At 50.0% G+C, this 21,512-nt stretch overlaps 2 protein-coding genes across 9 annotated transcripts; one reads left to right on the plus strand and one right to left on the minus strand.

The window, feature by feature from the left end:
- Positions 1-8,831: 8,831 nt before the first annotated feature.
- LOC104020253 (uncharacterized) lies at positions 8,832-21,490 on the plus strand. Of its 8 annotated transcripts, none has more exons than XM_087766789.1 (4): positions 8,832-8,925; positions 17,596-17,702; positions 18,171-18,318; positions 19,000-21,490. In XM_087766789.1, the coding sequence occupies exon 4, from the start codon at positions 19,014-19,016 to the stop codon at positions 20,433-20,435; it is 1,422 nt and encodes a 473-aa protein (XP_087622915.1). In that variant the 5' UTR covers positions 8,832-8,925; positions 17,596-17,702; positions 18,171-18,318; positions 19,000-19,013; the 3' UTR covers positions 20,436-21,490. The 8 variants fall into 8 exon arrangements, with proteins under 8 accessions (XP_087622915.1, XP_087622916.1, XP_087622923.1 ...); XM_087766790.1 differs by having other exon boundaries at positions 19,003-21,490; XM_087766797.1 differs by having other exon boundaries at positions 19,088-21,490.
- LOC148054687 (uncharacterized) lies at positions 10,868-15,102 on the minus strand. Its single transcript, XM_087766013.1, has 5 exons — positions 15,069-15,102; positions 13,709-13,759; positions 12,561-12,782; positions 12,071-12,165; positions 10,868-11,527 (listed from the first exon to the last, which is right to left on the minus strand). Exons 1-5 carry the CDS (start codon positions 15,100-15,102, stop codon positions 11,027-11,029), a joined length of 903 nt encoding a protein of 300 aa, XP_087622139.1. The 3' UTR covers positions 10,868-11,026.
- Positions 21,491-21,512: the final 22 nt, after the last annotated feature.

A 21,512-nucleotide genomic window follows, 5' to 3' on the forward strand; every position in this document is an offset into this window, starting at 1 on the left:
TGAGAAAATAAAATGATTCATTCCACTTTGTCCTTGGGAATTTATAGAGGTTGTATTACCAAATATACCTGTGAACTCCTTAGAGATTAGTTCCAGGACAGTGAAATAATTAATGTCTCACCAAGTTATATATGAGACTTAAATAAATATTTTAAGAGTAAGAGCTTAACTGCTAGTTTAACCATTAACTTGATAAAAGTTCAGATTTCTAATGTCATGTGCAATCTTAAATCTCATTCACAGAATTCTTGTCGGGAAGTGCTTTTAGGATAGTCCTCATAACAACCAGGACACTAAGTTTATTCTTGCACCCAGCTGTAATATTATCTACATTTCAAATAATTACATTAATGTCAACTGTTGCACAGGTAAATTATATAACAGAGCTTCAGTGCCATGTAGAGTGACTGGTTTTTGGAGATAAAGGTTTGGGAAAAGCAATGCTTGAGATACTGCCTTCCTGCCCCAAAGGGTGGGTACAGCTCAGGGTTAGTTTGGACCCTGGCTGATTAGACAGTGACCGAAGAGGCAGGAACCACAAACAGTCCAAAAATCAAGGTGTTTTTTTTTTACAGGTTCTTAAATAGACCTTAACACTGTGGTGTGGTTCCTTAGGTGTTGTAAGTGGTCCACATGATAGTATATAAGATATATAAACCTGTGACTTCAGTCTTAAGAAAAGTGTGTTCTCCAACAGCACAAGTCAAGGACCGAACTTCTCTCAGACACTGGTGACCTCCATAGCATTGATGCTGCTGTTTTATAGAAATGTGTTACAGGTGCCTGCCACGTGTCTTACTGCATTGTAATAATTAAGCAAAGAGTATCTGAATGTGCAATTATAAACCTATATGCATAGCTGTTGTTTGTCTCAAAAAAAGCAATCTGGCTTGCAGCCGGATCCAGCCTCTGCACCTCCCCTGTCCTGCATGTTCCCATATCGGTCTTCTTCAGCCCATGGAGTCATGGTAAGTCTTTGAGGGGACCAGCTTTTCCCTATATAAAATAACGTGCTGCAGGGGGATCTGGCTGAAGAAAAGGATGGCATTACAAGCAGCTGGTGGTGTGGGATGGAGAAGAAGTGCTTCTCTCTTTTGGGATTCTTTTTTCTTGTGAGATCTTAGGTTTTCCCTCAGACCTCTGTGTCTGAAATCCTATGCTTTTACACAAAACCCTGAGCCTTTAGAAGAGGGAAAATTTATGGTTTTTATCCAAAGTATATGCATATAGAGGGGCTGAGGGGGGAGTTTTGAAGGGCTGGTGCTGGGGACGAAGAGACTGAAAGGGCTGTAAAGAAGATGACATTGCCTCTTTCAGAGGAGCCGTGACAGCAGGTCTAAGCAAGTTAGGCACAGATATATATACCTGCCCTGGTCTTACACTCTTTGTTATATATTTAGTTTATTATAGCTGCTGGAAACAAAGAGCCAATATTAGGTTTGAGAACATGACTTATATAAGATAAAGGAACCCAGAAATACAATGCACATAAATATGAGAAAAGGGAATTGCTTGCTCTCAGAAATGTGGAATAAATTTGCAGAGGCACAGTAAAAGATGAGAGATTATAAAAAGGCATTAGGGCTGTCACTGTAAAGGAGTCAGGGAATTACACAGCAAGCTCACATTACCAATTCAAACTGGGGTTTGCTGTAAAGAATGGCCTGGTCTTTAGAGGTAACAGAATAGCAGTGCAAAGGGCACTGAAATTTGATATTCTTTGGAGAATTCAGCAGGCTCATATGGGTATAGAAAAATGTAAATGGTAAGCATAAGCTATGTACATGTAGCAGCTTCATAAAAACTCAAGAGATAAAGAGAATCGTTAAAATGAGCTATTTGTTCAAAATATCAACCTAGAAAAGAATAGAATTCGTGCTGATAGACCAGGACACATTACAGCCATGGTTTGAAGTAAGTGTAGATATATTTATACTTTGCTTTTCTGGCAGAGACTACATTGCAGTGTTGGATCATTATTTGCATTTTCCTGCAGTTGTGCTATAGGGAATCTAGCATTAGAGCATCTCATAACGCCCATCATATCCGCATTTGCCAGGCAGAGAACCACAGAAGGGGGCTGAGTAATGAGCTGTGGTTCAAAGGACAGGGTTTTCAACCATTTTCAAGGGCTGATGGGGAGATTCCACCGTGTAACATCTAGTCCCAGATATCCTGTATTGAAAAGTCTACTGAAAAATGGATTAAGGTACTCGTGATTTCTTTAAAAAGCTACTGGATCGAAAAGAGGTTCTGCTGCTGCTGAGCTTGACAGACTGCTTTTAAAACACAGCCAGTCTCCCTTTATTTGAAGAGGTGGTTGAGAACCAGACTTAGTAGTACAGGACTCATCTGGGTGCTTATAAATACAGATGAAGACATGCAAAAGTCATACTATTTCATGGGGAACGAGGACACTGAAGTGCAAGGAGACGCAGCTTGCATACAAAAACAAGACTTCATGGACTCACAGTGCTCTGCCTGCCAAGGAGATTGATTCTTTCTCCTTCCGAGTATGAACGCCTGAAGGACAGGCTTTTGGGAGACAAGAAGAATATGGAGATGAAGCCTGGGGAAGTAGCATCTGAAAAGACTCTGCAGAGATCAGGCAGAGATCAGCAGGATCTCCTTGAAATGCATTTTGCATGCTGTTAGAGCAGCTAATGCCATTTTATTTTTTATTCTTTATAAGAACCATAGCAGGAAAAAAAAGGAAGAGGGAGGTGTAACACATGCTGTTATTAAGAGGATCAGTGAGGACTGGTCTGAGAGGATCAGACCTGAGAGAAACTGGGGCAGAGAGGCCTTTTCTGATACCTGTACTTGCCTACACTATTATACACGTGTATTAACTTTCCCCACCATAAACCCTACTTAAGGTCTGCCTGAAATGGCATTTTGAACCTGTATGGTTGGATGCTCTTCGTCTGGTTTTTTTGGTTGATTTTTTTAAGCTGTGGTTCAAGGGTTTAAAGACCAGCTAAAAGTAACTTTGCAAGTGTTTGCAAAGCCTGTATTTTTCCACCTGTGCTAATGTCACTAATGTGTCTCTAGCCACCATAGTGCGTTCTTTCACTGGCACAAGCACTGTCCCGTCAGACCTCCTGCCCTACCACGTGGAGGACAACAGCCCCCAAGTGTCTGTCCCAGCAAATGCATGACTGACTATAAACCCCATTTCTCCAGCTGGAGTTTCACCATGCTTGTGAGCTCACGTGCACTTGTGAGCAAATGCCGTAGACCTTTGGGAGCCACCAGTTTGGGATCTCTGGGTACCCTCTGCTGCTCCTACTGCCTGTTGTAGGGAAAGCCCACACCACATTGATCTCCCCTGCCCAGAAGAGGGTGGTGGTTGCCCAGCAAACCCTTCAGCCACCCCCAACCCCAACCGCAGCCCACCTCCATGGCCATCACCCATTGCACCCCCTCTGGCTCCTCTTTCCTTCCCTGGCCCTTCCCACCTCCAGGGCTCCCACTTCTCTGCCCCCACAGCTCAAAGGACTGACCCAGCTCTCCTGGGAAGATGAGGCACTGCTGGGGGATGCTGAAGCAAGCGGACGCGGTGGGTAGGCAAGCTCTGGAAGGAGCAGGTAGGAGCTGAGTTGGGTTGTGTGCAGTGCAAGTGTGTTGTCTTGGTAAAATAAAAGGACCAATGTTCTGGATTCTGTGGCAAGATGTTACGGTACAAAAGTCTTAGTAAACAGTCTGCTTACCGTAATGCTGGGAATACATTTAAATTTAGCCTGATTTTGTGGTCTCATCTTTGGCTGTGACTGAATGGTGGCTTTGTTTATAGCACCTGTTTTCATGTACCAGTAAAGCAGCTTATGTGGAGGTGATGTTCAGGTGGGAAAGGGCGAGTCTTTCTGGATGGGGGGGTAGAAGGAATTTGATGGGGATTATTATTGTCAGAAAATTGAATGCCAAGTGCATATTCAACCTGGTGAGACTTCAGCAGCATCTCTGATCTTATTTCACTTTGGACAACCTCTACAGAGAAAAGAAACTATGTCCATTTGTACCAGACTGTATTTCAGGGAAATACACTCAAAGGGTATCTTTGTTTGATAGGGCTGAGAGATGAACTCCATGGCCACTGTGTTGTACTGGAGCAATATGGGGATAAATGGGGTTTTTGCCATGTCAGATGTGAAACTCCAGTAGAGTATTCAACTCCTCCTGCCATCTTGTGGCTTCTCTTCCTTCGCTTTGGCGTGGTTACGTTGCAATGCTGAGGGCACCCATCGCACCTCCATTTGGGGCCTCAGGAACTCCGCCCTGGCTGCTTGTCAGTTGTTCGCAAGCTTTTTTAGGGCAGCTGCACCTCACAGACGCGAACACTCTGAATGAAAGAATTTTTTTTTTCCCTCCTCTTTCCTACTGCCCTCTTGCACTTCATGTTCTTCTGCAACGCCTTTAGAAGACTTACAACATGTAACTGTGTGTGTCATATTCCTCCTACAGCTTACTGACCACTGCCAGAGACAACATCCTTGACTAGATGGGCCCTTGTGTTTGAGACTTGGGCTTGTGCCTTTTCATCCTTATCTTAAAATTAAAGAAGACAAAAATAATTTTGCAGGTTACAGTTATCCATGAATATAAATCACAGGTCTTTGGGTTTACTGCTTTCATGTCAACAGGTTGCTTTTCAGCACCATTTTCTCCCACTTGTCTGACTTGAGAGCCATGCCTGTAGGTGCTCGCTAGGAGGAACTGCTGCCTAGTTGGCTTCGGACACCTGTATAATCAGGGATCCATGGCCACCGAGCAGCAGATGAATGCCTCATAGACAAGTCAGAGATTTACTTTTCTATTACTTGTGAACGTAATGAGACTCCTCAGCTACACAAATGAAAGTTAAGAAATAGCAGCTTGTTTCTTTTCAGGTTATGGAAAAATAAACCTGACTTTCTCCCAGTCCTCAAAGCATTGCTTTGGGAGCAGAGCAAGGTCTTTGGGAGACTTTTTACTGTGTATTTCAGAATGTTTTAATGCTTTGTTTTCTTTGAAAGTTACCTGCAAAGAAACCAGTTTCTTGTTGCTTCTTCCACATATCTCTTGGTTTTCTGAAAATCTCTCGATACCTGTAATTACAAAGTCAGATCTTGTCTGCTTTGAAAGGCTGTGCTTAATGGGCAAACAAGTAATTTAGATTTCCAGCCAACTGTAGCCAACTTTAGCCACAAAACTGTTCATTTCAGAGGGATCTGGAATAATTGACTCAACTTTAGTCTGCTTTGAAAAACTTAAACGGTTGTTTCAGAATATTGGCAAAAAAAGAGAATTCAGTTGGGCTCACTGAATTGGGAATTATTGATTCTGGTTTCATGCTTGAGTTTTCAGAGTTATTTAAGGTATTCCCTTCTAATAGATAGTAGGCTGGGCTTTTTCACCTCTTAATTAACAAAGAAGATTTTTTTTAAGGACTTGAGTCCTTAACTGAAGCAATATGCTCTTAAGATGTGTGAGACTGCCAAAGATCATAACCATCAAGGAAACTAGAAAATAGTGATCCTATTACCAGAGATTAAAAAGAAAATGAGGGTGAGGACTTGTATGGCAAGACTGTGAAATACAATCTGAGGAGACTGATCTGTACGTTTTTGTGCAGTCACAAAGAAGCAAAGTAAGGCTTGTTAACCTTTTTCATCGATTCCAGTTTCCTTTACATTGAAATTGGAATGCGTAATGTTTCCTTTTTTTTCATTACTATATAGTGTAATACAGTTGCTGTTGCTATTAACCTTCAGGCAGACAGAAAATCAGTGAAGGCTGATGTGTGATACACTTTTATCTGGAATTAATAGCCCTTGCCCTCAGTTTCAGAGAAAATATTGTAAGACTTGATTTGTGATAAAGGTAATGGGAATGAGCGGTAACGTGGCTCAGAAAAACCATTTTCTGTTGTCTGATGGTGAACTCTACTTTTTTTTGGCCACAGGTGTCTCACAGTGCAGAGGAAGGAGTTAGAGAAAGCAGAGATAATTAAATGCCTACAAAAGCTTAATGTTCCATAAATGGCATGTGGAGAAAGCGTGACAGTAGCTGCTCTTGAATCCCCAGTGAAGAAAATCTCTGCCTGGTGCAACCAGCTGCTACCTGGGCAGGGGATGGAGCAGCAGCAGATTGATCAAGATGTCATGGAACCTGCTTTGTTGGGCTGCCCTCCGGTGGGACCCGCGGTTACGTGCCCCCGGTGGGACTGCTGTCGACAATTGCATTGAAAAGATGTGGAGGCATCCTCTGCCCAAACAGGTGGCGAAATGTCTTTATCATGGAGTGAGTTTGGTGGGTCTTAGCATTCATTTGCAGACAGCAGCATCTGTGGGGAAAGAGGTGGGGTTTCATGGGGCTAGTGAGTGGGATGACTTGTTGCATTTTCACAACTTCTGCTTTCATATATGCCTGCAGTGTCGTTCACATTGTCTGGATAATGTCTATGGAAGGGACCCACTACCCTGGGCTGCCGAAGATAAAGCTGCCAAAAAAATGGTGGAACTGATTTAGTATGAAACCAGGTTTACTGGGGCAACAGGTGAACAGTAAGAGGTAGGACCATCAGGTCCTTATTTTTAGTTTTAAACCAGAGGTTTTCTGAGTGGTGTTTAAACTATTCAAGGACATTTAGCTAATGCCCTGGTACGACTTTGAAAAATTCAGCTGACAGTTCTACTTAGGACGCAAGCCAGTCAGGTACAGAATACTCGCTGAGATATGCTCTCGGGAGGCAGAAAACAACATGCCAGTGAAAGGCAAAAACGTAGACAGGGTGGAAGATCGTAGCAGAGGTCATAAGCGATAACTGGGCTTGGGCTCATAAATCACATGGCAAACTCTGATATCAAATGCCGACGCTCTTACTGGGGAATACTGATTAGCACAAAGCAATAAGTGACAATTTAGCTCTTTCATAATTTGCTTTTGATACAAACTGTTGTTGAAACAGATTTTTCCCGTGTCCCTTTGAGTTTGCTCTCAGAGCTGTGCTGCACGGGGCCTTTTGCAGCACTCTACAATAAAAGGCAGAGGAGATCTCACTGTGCCCACACATCAGAAATGCCTTCCCTTCCCTCCTCTACCCCTCACTATTTGGACCTATGCTCTGGTAGCTGGACTTTTTGCACAACTGGTTTGGTTTTTCTACCAGTGGTATTAATTTTCCTTGCCTATCCTACAAGGCAGAGTGTCTTCTTCAAAAGAAAGGCGGAGGGAGCTGGGGCAGGGCTCACGAGAAAGAATGCGCGATCTGTGCAAAGTCCTTCCTTCTGCAAAGGGAAGGCCGCAAAGTCTAGATTTTCTCAGGCTCCGTGGCTGTCTAATACCTTTGGAGTCAGCAACCTCGTTGCTCAGGCCAGACTTTGTATTTAGGAATAACCCCTCTCTCTCTGCCTTTGGAAAAGTCGCCATCCGTGCGCAGGAAGGGAAGACAGCTGGGCCCTTGGTGTTAAGGTGGAGACGAGAATCCTCTTTAGTGTTGCTGAGGGCAACCAGAAATAAGAAAATCGCCCAGTATTTACCAATTCCTGAATCATACAGTTCATTTTTCTTGACATCACCTACGGGGCATGTCCTTGTTGTTCTCTGCTTGTGTGATTAGTGCTTTTCTATCTATCTCCCAAGACTAGGAGACTTCTCCAGGAGTGAGTGAACCACCCATGGGCCACTGAGAAGTCACTTGCCCCTGAAAAATGATAAACATTTTCTTCTGCTGCAGTAAGTAATGGGCTGAGGTATGTGGCAATGAGTTTTCTAGCAATGGCTGAAATATTTTCTACTGGGCTTTCAAGAAGAATGGTGGGAACGTTGCTAGAAAACTCATTGCCACATACCTCAGCCCCTTACTGCTGTAGCTCATCTGTTCCTGCATTCCCTTGGGAAAAAATACCCGGCTGAACGCCTGCGCATCAGCAGCACTTGCAGGATGTGCAGTAACAGGTAAATTTTGCCTGGGGTGGATCCTTTCCCGCGGCATAAGCTGTATGCCTGTGTGCCCTGGGATGTATTATGCTGTACCCAAACAGCAAAAGATGCCGTGGTGACCAGCATTTCCGAAAAGCTTTAGGCACAGTAGCAGAGTAAAGCCTCCACTCACCTGAGGGACAGCGTCCCCAGGGAAGAAAATAGCATCCTCTCACCTTGAGTTTGTGACAGAAAGCAGCTCTAGGCTGTAGCTTTAGCATTGGTGCGTCCCTGCCTGCCAGGGCCTGCAGGCACGGTAAAGCACAGCCAGCGCCGGGGAACACGGCCAAGGAGCACTGCACGTTCAGGGGGCAGGGTTCCCCGGGACTTGCGTCTTGTTGACCACGGTGTGTGCGGTCAGGGATGAGAGGTGACCCGAGCTCTTCCAGCACGGGCGCGGACAACGCTCTCCCCTCCGCGAGTCCCCCGTGCCCACCAGGACGCAAACCCGCGCCGCGGCTCCTCTTTCCCCGGGCCTGGGCCGGGCCCTCCGGGGAGGACCCCCGGGCACCGAGGCTGACGCTGACCCCGCTGCCCCGGCCGGGCCCCGCAGCCCCCCGGCGGCGGGCCTGCGCTCCCCCGCCGCCCTCCCGCACCGTGCCGAGGGGAAGCCTCCCCCCCGGGGGCGGCCCTGCGCCCAGCACGGGGCAGCGCCGCCGCCGCCCGGGGACCCCCCCTCCCCAGCCCCAGCCCCGGCGGAGGCGGCGGGGCCGCGCCCGGCGCAGCCAAGGGTTAACACCAGCGAGCGGAGCGGAGCCGAGCGGAGCGGGCCGCGCCGCCCCTCGCACAGCGGCCCCGCAGCGCCGCCGCCCGGCCCCGCCGCCGCCCCCCGCCTCCCCTCGGCCCCGCCGCCGCCACCGCCGCCGCCACCGCCGCCGCCACCACCGCCGCCACCACCGCCGCCGCCCCCGCCTCGGCCTCGGCCTCGGCCCGCCGCCGCGCACATGGCCCCGGCCCCGGTAGGTAAGTCCGCCGGGGGAAGCGCGGCTCCTCCGCGCCCGCCGCAACAAAAGCGGGGCGGCGCCGGGGCGGGGGCGGAGGGGGCCGGGCCGGGCGGGGGGAGCCCCGCGAAGTAACGGGCCGGGAGCGCGGGGGCTCTCCCGAGGCGCTGGGAAGCGACGGGACATCGCGGAGGCGGCCGGGGCAGCGGGGCCGCGGCGCTGGGTCGGGGCCGGCCGCCGGGCAGGTGGCGGGGGACGGCGGCCGAGCGGCGCGAAGCGTGCGGGCACGGCCGGCGAGGAGCGGGCGGCCACGGCGGGGGTGAGCGACCCTCCGCGGCCTTCGGCCCCCCGCCGCCCCGCCGTCCCGCTGCCAGGGCGGCCGGAGGGGGGCCCCGGGACCGCGGCGCGGGGCCGTTGCATCGCGGAGGCCCCGGCCGGAGCCATCCGATTAGGAAATCTCCAGCGTCCGGCTGGCCGAGGCCAAGCCCAGCAGCCCCACGCGTGTCCCAGCCCGCCGGCGGGCTGCCAGCCGGGGCCCGGGGGCGGCGATGGCCGGCGAGGCTGCCCTGAGAGCCGCCCCGGCTGCCGGGGCTGGAGGAGCTGTCGGTGCCCGGGCAGCGGAGGGGACGCAAAGCCCCGGTGCCTCAGGCGGGGATCCGTCAGCTTCGGGCTCTTTCTAGGGAGAAGAGAGTGAGGTGGAGCCCGGGTGAGGCCAGGGCAGCCTGCGTTTTGTCAGGGGTCCCACCCGGCAAGGGCTACGCATTGGGCAGTCCTTCATGAAAGCAAGCAAGCGCTGTTCTTCAAGGGCTTGCACATCTCCCGTGTGTGACCCGCCTTCAGCCTTAGGAAAGATGATGCTTCCCAGGACAAACAGAGGATCTGAGATCTTCTTCTAAGGAGCTCTTCTAAGGACTTCCTTCAATGGATAGAGACAAAGCCTGTATTTCACTCAGCTGTGTTTGTGTCACTTAGGCAGCGTAAAAGGGAACAGACATCCCCGACCCTCTCCATAGGGATGTGTTTGGTGTGGCGCATCCCCGGGGAGAGCTGCCCTTGGCCCCTTTCTCCTCGTAGCCCTCACTGCAATAGATTACAAGGCGACCTGCGGGAGGAAAGGTGGATAGGGGATTCTCACTTTAAGGGTGGTCTCCTGAAAGCCGAAACCAACCACTGGAGTTTAGGGTAGGTTTGAGGTAGCTCTAAACTCATTCTGAGTGGAGATTCAGAAAACCAGAGCTGGTTCCTGAAGAGTGCCCACTCTGCGTTTAGCAGCAAGCGCCTGCTCCAGATGGCTTCACAGAGTTTTACTTACAGGTATGTCCAGTGTTTATAAAAGGAACAGCACTTCAGCCAAAGTTCCCATAAATCAGACTCTCTGATTTTCTCAGAGAGATAAGAGGGGCTTCCTAATATGAATATGAATATTTATCCTGTGTGTTTCATAGCATCTATTTCAGAAGTAGATGACAACCATGTGCAAACACCAATACAAGGAGAATGCTAGACCAGCAGTTCCCTTGCAGGGTAAGGCCTTCCTGCATTAAGAGAGCACCCCTTGTGTAGATATGTATGTATATTCATGCACCTACTTCCAAAGAAGATTCTTCCCTTAATGGTTCTGAGCAGAAACACCTGTACTTGATGAAGAAAGGCCAGCATTCTCCTATGACATTTATTGAATGACGCAACAAACCCCATCTCTCTGCCCAGGAGAGCTAGTGGTGGTGGCACAACCCCAAACAGGAAAAATGAATTATTTTTTCATCTTGCCTTGTTCAAGAATAGCTATCTCCTAGATTAAACAATAGCAGGTGAACAGTTTGTGCGGGAGAGGACAGTATCTTTTCAGTACAGTTATTTCTGAGAGGCTAACATCTTTCTCTTCGAATCCCGAGCAATAGCATTTCACATGGCTGGCTTTTGCCTTGCACTTGGAAAAGATGGCTTTTCCCCTTGGTTCCCACACTGTTGGCCTGGGGAAGCGATGTCGACCTTGACGATGCTTCAGGCGTCAGAAGGAGGATTCCTTCTCTTGTTTCTGTGTTCCGCGTGTCCTCTCCGAGACAGCACATCTGACTTGACACCATGCAGAAGAGCCACAACGGCTGATCCTCCTTTGCTGCTCACTTCCCTCTTGTGTGCCCTGTATCCGTGCTGGTTGCCCACTCAGACACATGTGCGTTGTTCAGGGCCACCAGCAGCTTCAGGGCGGCGGCCTGCAACTCTTCCTCCCACACTGCCTTCCCCATGGTCAACAACCACTGAAGTGTCTGCAGCGAACTCTGCACATGGACATCTTGTAGCCTCAGGAGAAGATCCTGGATGTCACTGGTGGGCAGCTGTCCTTGCTGCTGGCCACTGGCTGTCGCCTCTGTGGCATGTGGGTCAGAAGGATTTAGTTGCATGCTCCTCAGCCGTGGTGTGCCCTCAGGGAAGGAGGTGGGGATCACAGCGACTTCCCTGCCCGGGCTGGAGTGGGCTGGCTGGGCGGTTGTGGGAGACGTGGGGAAAAGGGGCCGGGGACTGAAGATGCTGGACGACATGGCATCAGTGCTCATGGTCATGTCGTTGAAGGCTCGTGTGCTGCCCAGCTTGACTTTGCTCTCTCCTGGGCATGCAGTCCTCTGTGGAGCAGAAAACATATCTCTGTAGAGGTAGTGGGCTTCAGGAGCACGCACCCTTGTTCTGTGGGGTTAGCACTCACTGCACAATCCCATCTTTCCCACTCCCTACAAAGATGAGCCCAAGAAAGGAAAGAAACTTTATCCTTTCCTTGTCAAGTCTCCCCATAAGTCTCTTCTTGTGACTTTCGGTTGTCTTCCTCTCTAGTTTCCTTCTCTTCGCCTGCATGAATCACCCTTTCTCCTGCGGTAACCTAGATGATTGTCTCAGCTTGGTTGGGAATGAGAGCTGGAGATAAAGGTGATCCTCAAAGGTTCATTTTCTTCAAGTATACCTTCTGGAAAGTCTGCTTTTTGGCAAGTGGCTGCAGGTGCCATCTGTGTAAGCTAGCCGGCTTGGTGTGAGTGCCCCTGGAAGGTGGGCTGCCATGGCTCCCTGTCTTTTACCCTCCTGTTTTCCCACTTCCTCATTTTCAGGGCTCCCCCTTTTGCCTGTGACTTGCCCAGAGCACACCATGATCTTCAGGAAATAGCTAAATAACTCACCTTAATGAAATACCTTTTCTTAGTACAGCGATAAAAAGTAAAGGTGCAGAAGTTGGGGAAGAAAGGAGTTCCTGGCAGCTCAGAGCATATGGGCCCTAGAAAGAGGCAAATAAAGACATGGACTCAGTGATAAACTCCAGTGCTGGGGTCCCACCAGCCCTCAGCAATAACCTCACTGTTGAACGACATCCCTCCATGAAAACCCCCGTGCCATTTGGGTGCTCCCTGAACCTTGGTGAGAAATTCCACCACTTCTTGGTCATCTCTATGACCCAAGGTGTGAGAGGAGGCTGATCCCAGGAACACATTTGGATGCAATCGGGTGTGAGAGAGGATGCTCACGAGCAGATGTCTTCTCCTCACCACAGCATCACTGCCCACCCCTCTCCCCCACCAGCTCGTGAGTCACTGTCCCCTCCCAGTGATCAGGTCCAGTGCTGACTGTGCAGGACCCTATCTGCCTGCCCTTGGGAGTCACAGTCGGCTTTACCCTCAGGGATAACTCCATGGTTTTCGTACTCGTCCAGCCTCTGGACCAGGGGGTTCTGGCAGCCATACAGCTCACGAAGGAGGCAGGCAGTGCTGGCACGACGGGCGGTCCGGAGGGACCTGAAGAACTGGCGGTACTCCTCCTCAGAGAGCGGCGTTCCTGGCTGCTGCTGCTGCGCTTTCCCTCCCCGAGGGCCGGCTGTGCAGCCCCAACCCAAGAGCACTGGTGAAAAATAAAATGCAAGGAGTCAGAGGGAGGAGGAAATGCTAACCATGGCACACTCAGAAGAGCTGGAGATCTGAAACCAGATCTCCGTTGCCTTCTCTGGGTGCAGGATCCAGCACACGGGAAGTGCAGTAACAGGCTGAAGATGGGCGTCTAGACCTGGGTAAAACCTGCTCTGCCCGTGTTGAAATGGGTGCAGTATTTCGGGGACAGTACATGGCTGAGGGACCTTGACCAAAGCTCTGGAAATTCAAATCTTGAACTGGAAGAAATGTCTTGGAAGTCATGGCTGAAACTGGGAATGCAGCTCCGCTCTTTGGGCTGGAGCAAGCAGACTACTTCCTTTCAGAATTTTAGCCTTTGCAAATTCTCTTCCTCTGGGTAAGTGGGTCCAGACCCCTTGAGTTAATGGAGCATGCCCCAATGGACTTGTGTATGCCCTTACAACAGTCCAAGCATTCACTGAACCCTTACGCAAAACTTAAAGTCAGTTCTTCCCTGTAAAAAGCATTATGCAAGCTTGTGAAATCAAACATTTGGAGGTTAGATGTACCCAAATAAAAGCTTCGTGTGCAATCTTAATTTCACCTCCTCTTGCATATGCTTTTTTTACATTCTTCAAGTACACAGCAACCTACTCTCCTTAAGACTTGCAGCTCCTTCAGTGTAGAGACTGGACCTGCTCTGGCAAGGAATCAGTTTCTTGGGTTAGGCACTTACTATTTTCGGGACATCTGCCTCATTTCCCACAGCTTGGAAGGTGCATGGAAGAATGAGTCAGGCAGATGCTGGAAGGGCAAGGGTAGTTTTTTGGATACTTTTCCAAAAAGTAGGTTTTATTCCTGGCTATACCACAGAGGCTCCTGTGTGATGCTAGGGAAGTACCAGGTTTCTTAGCGTGTTATTAATGGCATTTTCCTTACCTTGTGGGTTGCCGTTTATAGGAAGGCTGTGCTCTTTCGCAGTTTTGGAGTCTGCATGTGGTGTATTTTGAATGGCAAGTAAGTGCTACATTAGCATATGTACTCTGAGAAGACAGGGCTGAGATATCTCAAACTGAGATTCTAAAAGTAGTGGATGTTTTAGACTTTAATCCCTCTCTGCTCTCATTTTGCGATTTGCAAAATCAGTATAAACCAATTAATAGCTGTGAAGCACTAAAACATAGAGTATGTAAAAAGTTCACGAGGAAATGAGTGACTCTGTCTATAGCAGAGTTCAGATGGGATCAGTAAATAAATCAGAGTCAAACACTGAACAGTAAGGGTGACATAACATACTGAATAGCAGCTTATTAACAAGGGAGTGTCCATCCAGGAGCTAAAAAAGCCAAAACCCATGTGAAAAAAGTGAAGCCAGGGAATTAAAGAGCTGGGTTACCATGTCCATGCATAGGGGGAACAAATCTAAGGTTGCAAAATGGCATGCTCCAAGTTTGACTTTGCAGCCTCTGTAATAGTCTCTTAACCTAAGATGTCTTTTTTTACCCCTCTGGGTAAAAACAAACTTAAAAACTTCCTCGTGGCCTCTATCTTATTAACACCTATGTGTCTGCAGATGCAGCGGTATCAAACAAAAGCATGTACCTTTCCCCCTGAGTGGGGGTTATCGAGCACTCAATGAGGCAGTATGAGACGAGACCACCCCGCTTTGCCAGGTGACTCTGTGGAGGTTTGCAGAAAGCAGGGGAATGAGGAGACAGGAGGATACGGGACCCCTCCACGATCTCCCACCACGATGTGGCCAGAGCAGCCCGGCCTTTCTATCCATTTCTTCCAGCTGTATCCCTTTCTGTTTGTCTTTAACCAAGGTCCTCTCTCAGACCTCTTTCTCCTGCCTCCCCTGTCGCTTTACCTCGCCAGCTCTTCCCTTCTGGCCTTGAGGGTCAAGTCCAGATCTCTGCCTTTGCACTCACGTCTGGTTTACAGGCCTAGCTGTCCCCATCATCACATCTCCAGTCTCCACCTCTGCTCCCACCTCTGCTCCCACCTCTGCCCACTGCATCCAGCTCCGAGTCCACCTCCCTGGCTCCTTGGTTACTCTCTGGCCCTCCTTGATGAATAAAATACCAGCTCCAATGGGTGAAGACTATGATTCTATGAAGACTGGCAAAATTTTAGGCACCCGAGATCTTTGCCCCTGAGGCGTTCAAGGGTGCCCTTGTCTCTTCCTCTCGCCTCCAAATTGCCAAAGCTGAGGAGCGATGGGGAGGGGTAAAGAGCAGCCGGGTCGGCCACCCTTCCTCACACAACCTGGCTTGAAGGAGTGATGTTTCCTACTCACCAGACAAAACCAGACAAGCCCACGTGGCCGACATCACACCGTGAGTGGTGCCTGTAACAGCCTGGGGTCACCTCTGCTGCCGGAGGTGTCACCTCCACCGCTTTGCCCGCCTGCCCGCGTCCTCCTGTCCCACCGGGTTCACCCAGGAGAGCTGGGGTGGGCGACGTGGCTGGTGGTGTCACAGACACCTCTGTTCCCATGGTTCCTCCCTCCGCTGCCCCCGCTTCCCCCCGCCCACGCCTCCCTCCGCCTCCCCTCCTGCCTGGCGCTGGGTTTGTGTCAGGGAAGGCAGCCGTGGCTGCCTTCGTGGGGCTGAGTGATAGACACAGCCCACCTCCTGTGGCAGCGGGGTCTGCCCTCCTCCCCCCTGAGCCACCGCATCCAAACTCGGAGAAAGCCCCCATGGAAGATGTTTGGTTTCCCTGGGTTGACATCCACAGCAGCTTTCTGTTCTCCGTGCCTCTCTGGGGCTTGTGGTCTCAGCAGTGGCTCGCTCAGCTGTGTCCTTCATGGGGCAGCCCCTTTGGGGCCTCTGTCTGTCGTCCCAGGAGCTCGGTGCAGCCCATCGCCTCCCCATGCTACAGGTCACCTCTCTCATTCCTCATGTGGCCTCGTAAGGACCGGGTTACCTCATCGGCCAGGATGCTGCTTGGGGACTTGGCTTTCAGGCACTGGCACAGGCTGCCCCAGGCAGTGGTTGAGTCTCCCTCCCTGGAGGTATTTAAAAGATGGGTAGATGTGGTGCTCAAGGACATGGTTTAGTGATGGGCTTGGCAGTGATAGGTTAACGGTCGGACTTGATGATCTTAAGGGTATTTTCCAACCTTGACGATTCTATGATTCTGTGATGATTTGTCCAAACATGGCTGCTCTGGAGACTGCACCTTGTCCCTGTCTGGTGCTTGGTGGCGTTTCAGGTTTCCCATCTTGTTTAGGGACAGATCTTTACTACCCATTGCACAAGGTGCTTGTCTGCCGTATCCCACAACCCGCCTGGCTCTGCAGAACATCAGCTGTCTCCTGTGTCTGCGGCACTGCCTCATAGGTGGATGGGGGAGGTATGGGGAGGGAGACCTCGGCTTCTCTGCCTCTGACCTGGCATCAGAGCCTGCAGCCGCTGCCTGCTGCCGGGAGGAGTGGAGACACCCTCTCCCCAAGGGCTGATGCCCACCGAATCCACTGTGGAGGAGGTGGCGGGGAGCAGGAAGGACGTGACTCCAGGCTGAGGCAGAGCCAACAAAACATCAGCTCTCCATTTTATCAGGGGGCTTCTTTTATCGCGGTGGCATTATGCAGGTGGGGAAATATTCCCTCTGTCCTCGGGAGGGTCTGGCAACCGACGTCTATCACAATACCTTCCTCTGGTACACCTCTGAGCAGCCAGTTCAGTTTGTTTCTCATTTTGAAAGGAAAAGATGCTGGTTTACGTTTCTTTTTCTTATTAACACCCAGTCATGAGTAATTTTACACTTGTTCCTAGTGACATGGTGGGAATCCACGTGACCAAAATGGTGCAATGCCATTGCAGAGCTGGTATTCACATGTGCCATTTTTAAACATTTTCTTTCTGTAACCTGTACATTTCTAGGACGCCACTGAGCCCTCAGCATCTTAAAATGCCTCTGTACAAATACCACTGCACAAATGCAGCGCTAAAGCTAAATGGGTGACCTAATTTTCTACCGCACAAACCCTGCTCCCCCGCAGTGTACTTCTGCTCTGAAAAGAGATCCTTGAGAAGTGGGATTGCATGTTGGCTCTCAAAACTGGCCAGACTAAATCATCTTGGTGTTCATGCATAAACAGGTCTATGTGACTCTTTTTTTCTGCTCACTGCCAGCCCTGTAAACTCCATCTGGAATGAGGCAGCCAAATTGCCATTTTTCGGGAGCACAGGATGGGAAATTCTGCCTTTGGACTGCTCCTGTCAATAAGGTGTGAGCAGACCAAAATCTCTTCTCTCGCCCAGACCTGTGCGTGCCTGGCTGAGCCACTGAGCGCAACCAAGCAAAATACTCCTTCGGTAAAGGCAGTAAACGGGACTCCAGACAGACGCAGAAAGCAGCCCAGTTGTGAAGGTGACATTTTTACTTCGCCTGCAGAACAGAACTGCAGTAACTACATTATGTTCTCATTTACTGCACTAGGAAGAAAGGTGAGGGGGAGAAAGTGGTTCAAGGAATTGATATATTCTTACACAAAACTCAGTAGGAGGCATTTTTGGTCTGGAGGGGCAGCAGGAGGAACAGCCAGACACTCGTGAGAAGGCAGCAAGCTGGCAGGCAGCTCTCTGCAGCGTGTGTAGTTGACCCCGTCTTCGCTACGTGAGCTGGCCCTGGTTATTGAACCCGAACAGTGGTGTCATGGTGTGCATGGCAAAACAGGCGGTGACCCTGACTCATGTTTCTGGGTGTCATCTTCCTCTGGTTGCTTTTGTCTCCTAAATACTTATTCTCCTGTAATCTCACTCTACAGCACTGCTACTACGACGGGTATTTATTACATCCGTTTTCTTTCCTCTGATCAGGATCTGCAGTCCCTGACTTGGCTTTAACCTCCTGGATGGAGTGAAGAGAAACAGCTTTGTGGCCAAAAGCAGCTAAACACTGAGACAGTAGAGAGATTGCTCACAAGGTGAGAGATTTAATAGAGCATGTCTGGGAAGGGAAGAGCTGAATGCTGAAAATTTGGCGTGTACTGTGCTGCACGTTCCACACTCATCCTGCCTCTTCTGCTCCCATACTATAGAGTCTGCTGTCAGGAAGATTCATAGGCAGGTTACAATAAAGATGAAACACACTTCTGGGGAATCTAATACCCTTTCAAAAAGAGCCTATCCAAAATGAAATACAATCCTGTGTATTTCTCAGCAAAGACTATACTCAGAATGTTAGAAGGCATAACTACCCAAAGCGTGGCCTTTTCTTCCTTTCACGCTGACAGTATTTTTAATGTTTTATTGGTCATTTTGCTTCCTTGGGGTGCATGCCTTGGGCCAGTGCTATACCTTTATTTGTACTACAAAGGTTTCTCAGCCCTGAGTGTTGTAAACAAAACTTTGGGAATCAGTATAACCAGTGTGGTGTTGTCCTCCAAAATCAGCAGATCACCAGAAACAAAACCCGAGGGGTTGATCCTGTTGCATTCATCTCATATTTGGACCTCCCACATGTAAGAGGATGATGTTAGCTCCGTAAGCAGTGCCATCCAGCTAATCGGCTTACCTCACGTGCCGGGATCCATTTCCGAGGTGTGTTCTCCGTATGACTATAAGTAATAAACAGGAGCCTCTAAATGTCTCACTCTAAATGTTAATTTCCATGCTTGATTAATAAAACAGTTTACCCTTCCACTCACTTGCCTATCTGTTCTGTAGACAAAATCTAGATACAATTTGCTGCAGAATATGTAGGGCTTTCTTTTGAAGGAAAAGGGCTATGACTGGAAAGAAGAAAGAAAATAGTCTGCTTGGCAGGGTGGATGTTCCTGTGGTGTTGGCTGCTTCCTTCCTTGATTAAGCATGGGAATGCTGGAAGAAGAGCAGTGATTCATAGGCAATGGGAGGAGAAGTAGCTACGGTGGGTATTGTCGAGGAGAGCAGTGATGACGTTCTTCTAACCTTGCTAGACATGGGAGCTTTGGGGGCAAGCAAGTGACAGGATTTGTCCTTTAGGGCTGTAACTTTATGACAGAGTACCCTCTTTACAGTCTGTGCCACAGTGGCCACCCATCCTCGGGTCACCCTCCCTTCCCGCGCTCCTCGGTCTCCGTGCCCTCACTCTGTCCAGAGAAGATACCGAGGGGCTGGCTCCTGCACCGTTAGCTAATGGTGGCTGATGTGCAGCAGGTCTCTGCGGTTGCCCTGTTTGGGCTTCTCCCTCAGAGAAGCAGGAGGGGGGTTATTCATTGCTAGTTCCTCTGTTCGCTCCAGCAGGTGACAGGACCATGGAGGACACACAGAAGGGCAAGATTCATCAGGAGAGTCCTGTGAGAGCTGAACTGCATCTGTTCCCCTCCAGAAAGCTCATAGGAGATACCCTCCAGGACGCCGATCAAAGACAGGACCGCAAGCAGGAGCTGGAGACAGAAAATGAGGTGGAGATGTCTTTTGGAAAGAGACCAGGAATGGTAACTCCCTGTGGGATGGAAGTCTGGGAGTGCGAGGACGGTGGTGGAGCCCACATCAGCAAGGTTATCCTTGCTGGGGAGAAGCCAGACCCACCCATGTGTGGGAACGGTGCCATTTGGATTCAGCAGGTGGGAGAGAAAACCTATGAGTGTCCCGAGTGTGGGAAGAGCTTCAGCCGGAGCTCGTACCTGAGCCAGCACCAGAGGATCCACCTGGCAGAGAAACCCTTCAGCTGCTCCGAATGTGGGAAGAGTTTCACCCGCAACTCGGACCTGATCAAACACCAGCGGATCCACACCGGCGAGAAGCCCTACCAGTGCAACGAGTGCGAGAAGACCTTCAGCCAGAGGTCCAACGTGATCAGGCACCAGCGGACCCACACGGGAGAGAGACACTACCAGTGCAACGAATGCGGGAAGAGCTTCAGCCAGAACTCCCATCTCATCGTCCACCAGCGAAGCCACAAGGGTGAGAAACCCTTTAATTGCCCCCGGTGTGAGAAAAGCTTCAGCGACCGCTCCTCCCTGATCATACACCGGAGAGTCCACACCGGAGAGAAGCCCCACAAGTGCCAGGAGTGCGGGAAGCGTTTCCGGGACAGCTCGGCCATCATTCGGCATCAGAGGATCCACACGGGAGAGAAACCGTACGAGTGCACCGAGTGCGGGAAAACCTTCCGGCAGAGCTCCTCGCTGGTGACCCACATGCGAACGCACACGGGTGAGAAGCCCTACAAGTGCCCCGTGTGCGGGAAGGGCTTTAGCCAGAGCTCGGCGCTCACCACGCATCGCCGGATCCACGGGGGGAAGGCCTTGCCCGTGTACCACGGCGGCCTCCTGCCCAACCCCTACCAGTGCGCCGAGTGCGGCCGGAGGTGCAGCGACCGCTCCACTCTGGCCAAGCACCAGGGCACGCACGCCGAGGAGCGGCCCTACATCTGCGTGGAGTGTGGGGACAGCTTCCGTCGGAGCTCGGCTCTCAACGTGCACCTGAGGATCCACCGCGGGGAGAGACCCTACAAGTGCGAGGAGTGCGGCAAAACATTCAGGCACAGCTCAGCCCTCGGTGCCCACCTGAGGATCCACGCAGGAGCCAAGCCCTACGAGTGCGGCGAGTGTGGGAAAAGCTTCCGGAAAAGCTCGACACTTAAAGTACATCTGAAAATCCACGTAGCCAAGAAACCTTATAAATGTACGGTGAGTAGGAGAACGCTCACTTCCCGCTCACTTCTGCCATAGGGCTGGAGCGGGCGTTCGGAGCAGGAAACAAAAGCAGTGTTTGGGGGCACCTGAAAAAGGTGGGTGATGAGAACCACGCTGGGAAGGGACTGACTGGAGACGCGGTAACTCTGGTGTCAGGGATGGGTGCTCAACCCCAGTGGCACAAAGACCACTAGGAGGTCTGGAAGCAGGGAGTTAGTCCTAAGAGCTGGGCACTGGTGGTTTAGGAAGAGGGCTGTAGCCTGAGGAATGGGCACCAGCTTCCAGGTAAATGGGGGACTGTGAATACGTGGTAGAATCAGGATTGTAAAATAACTTTTCAACTAAAGTGAAGATCAAAATAAAAAGTTTCAGGTTGGTTCTGGCTCAAAACTTTGGCTTGTTAGACACTGTAGTAGTCTTAGGAACTCTCTTTTTTGTTACCTTCCCTTATTTTTTATGAAGGTAGTAAGTTTACCCAGTGTTTGACAAGGTGCATCCAAATCTTTTGAGTCTGAGACTTTGGAGCTGAACTTCAATCTATTTGTATTTTCTTCCTCTTTTCCAAATCTTACATGGGACAATGAATTCCTACCTCCGCACGCAAAGCCTGCGTGACACGATAGCTGAGTAATGCACAACTGTCGTGGGCGTTCCCAGAAAACATGGGTGCGCAAGCGTTTCCAGTTGGAGTGCCGCCCATTACTAGTCAGTGGCAGTTTCTCCCAAATTTGTCCTTGCTGGTTTGATACACCTTCCAACATGGGACGCCAACAGAACATGGGCAAAAATGTGGCCTTACCTTATTTAACCAAAAAAAAAAAAAAAAAAATTCCTCCCCCCGCCCCAAGATGTCCTAGTCAGAATCGGTACACAATCAGTTTCTACTGGTAGTGCAGAGACCGCTTGCGATTTTGTAGTCCTTTTTATGATCGCGTACTCTTCTTCAGCTCACTATTGTTTGCAAAGTATTAACATATGAAGTTCAGTGTTAACAAACCGTTAGGAATTACTATATTTGCATTTATTACTATGCTAATGACCGTATATTACATAAGCCTCCTCTATATTGCTATGTTTTATTACTGGCTATGTGTTTCCATCCTAAATAAAACC

The sequence above is a fragment of the Nipponia nippon genome, unplaced genomic scaffold, assembly GCF_047370975.1.
Source record: "Nipponia nippon isolate SJK-2023a ecotype South Korea unplaced genomic scaffold, ASM4737097v1 scaffold_3, whole genome shotgun sequence".
Taxonomy (NCBI): domain Eukaryota; kingdom Metazoa; phylum Chordata; class Aves; order Pelecaniformes; family Threskiornithidae; genus Nipponia; species Nipponia nippon.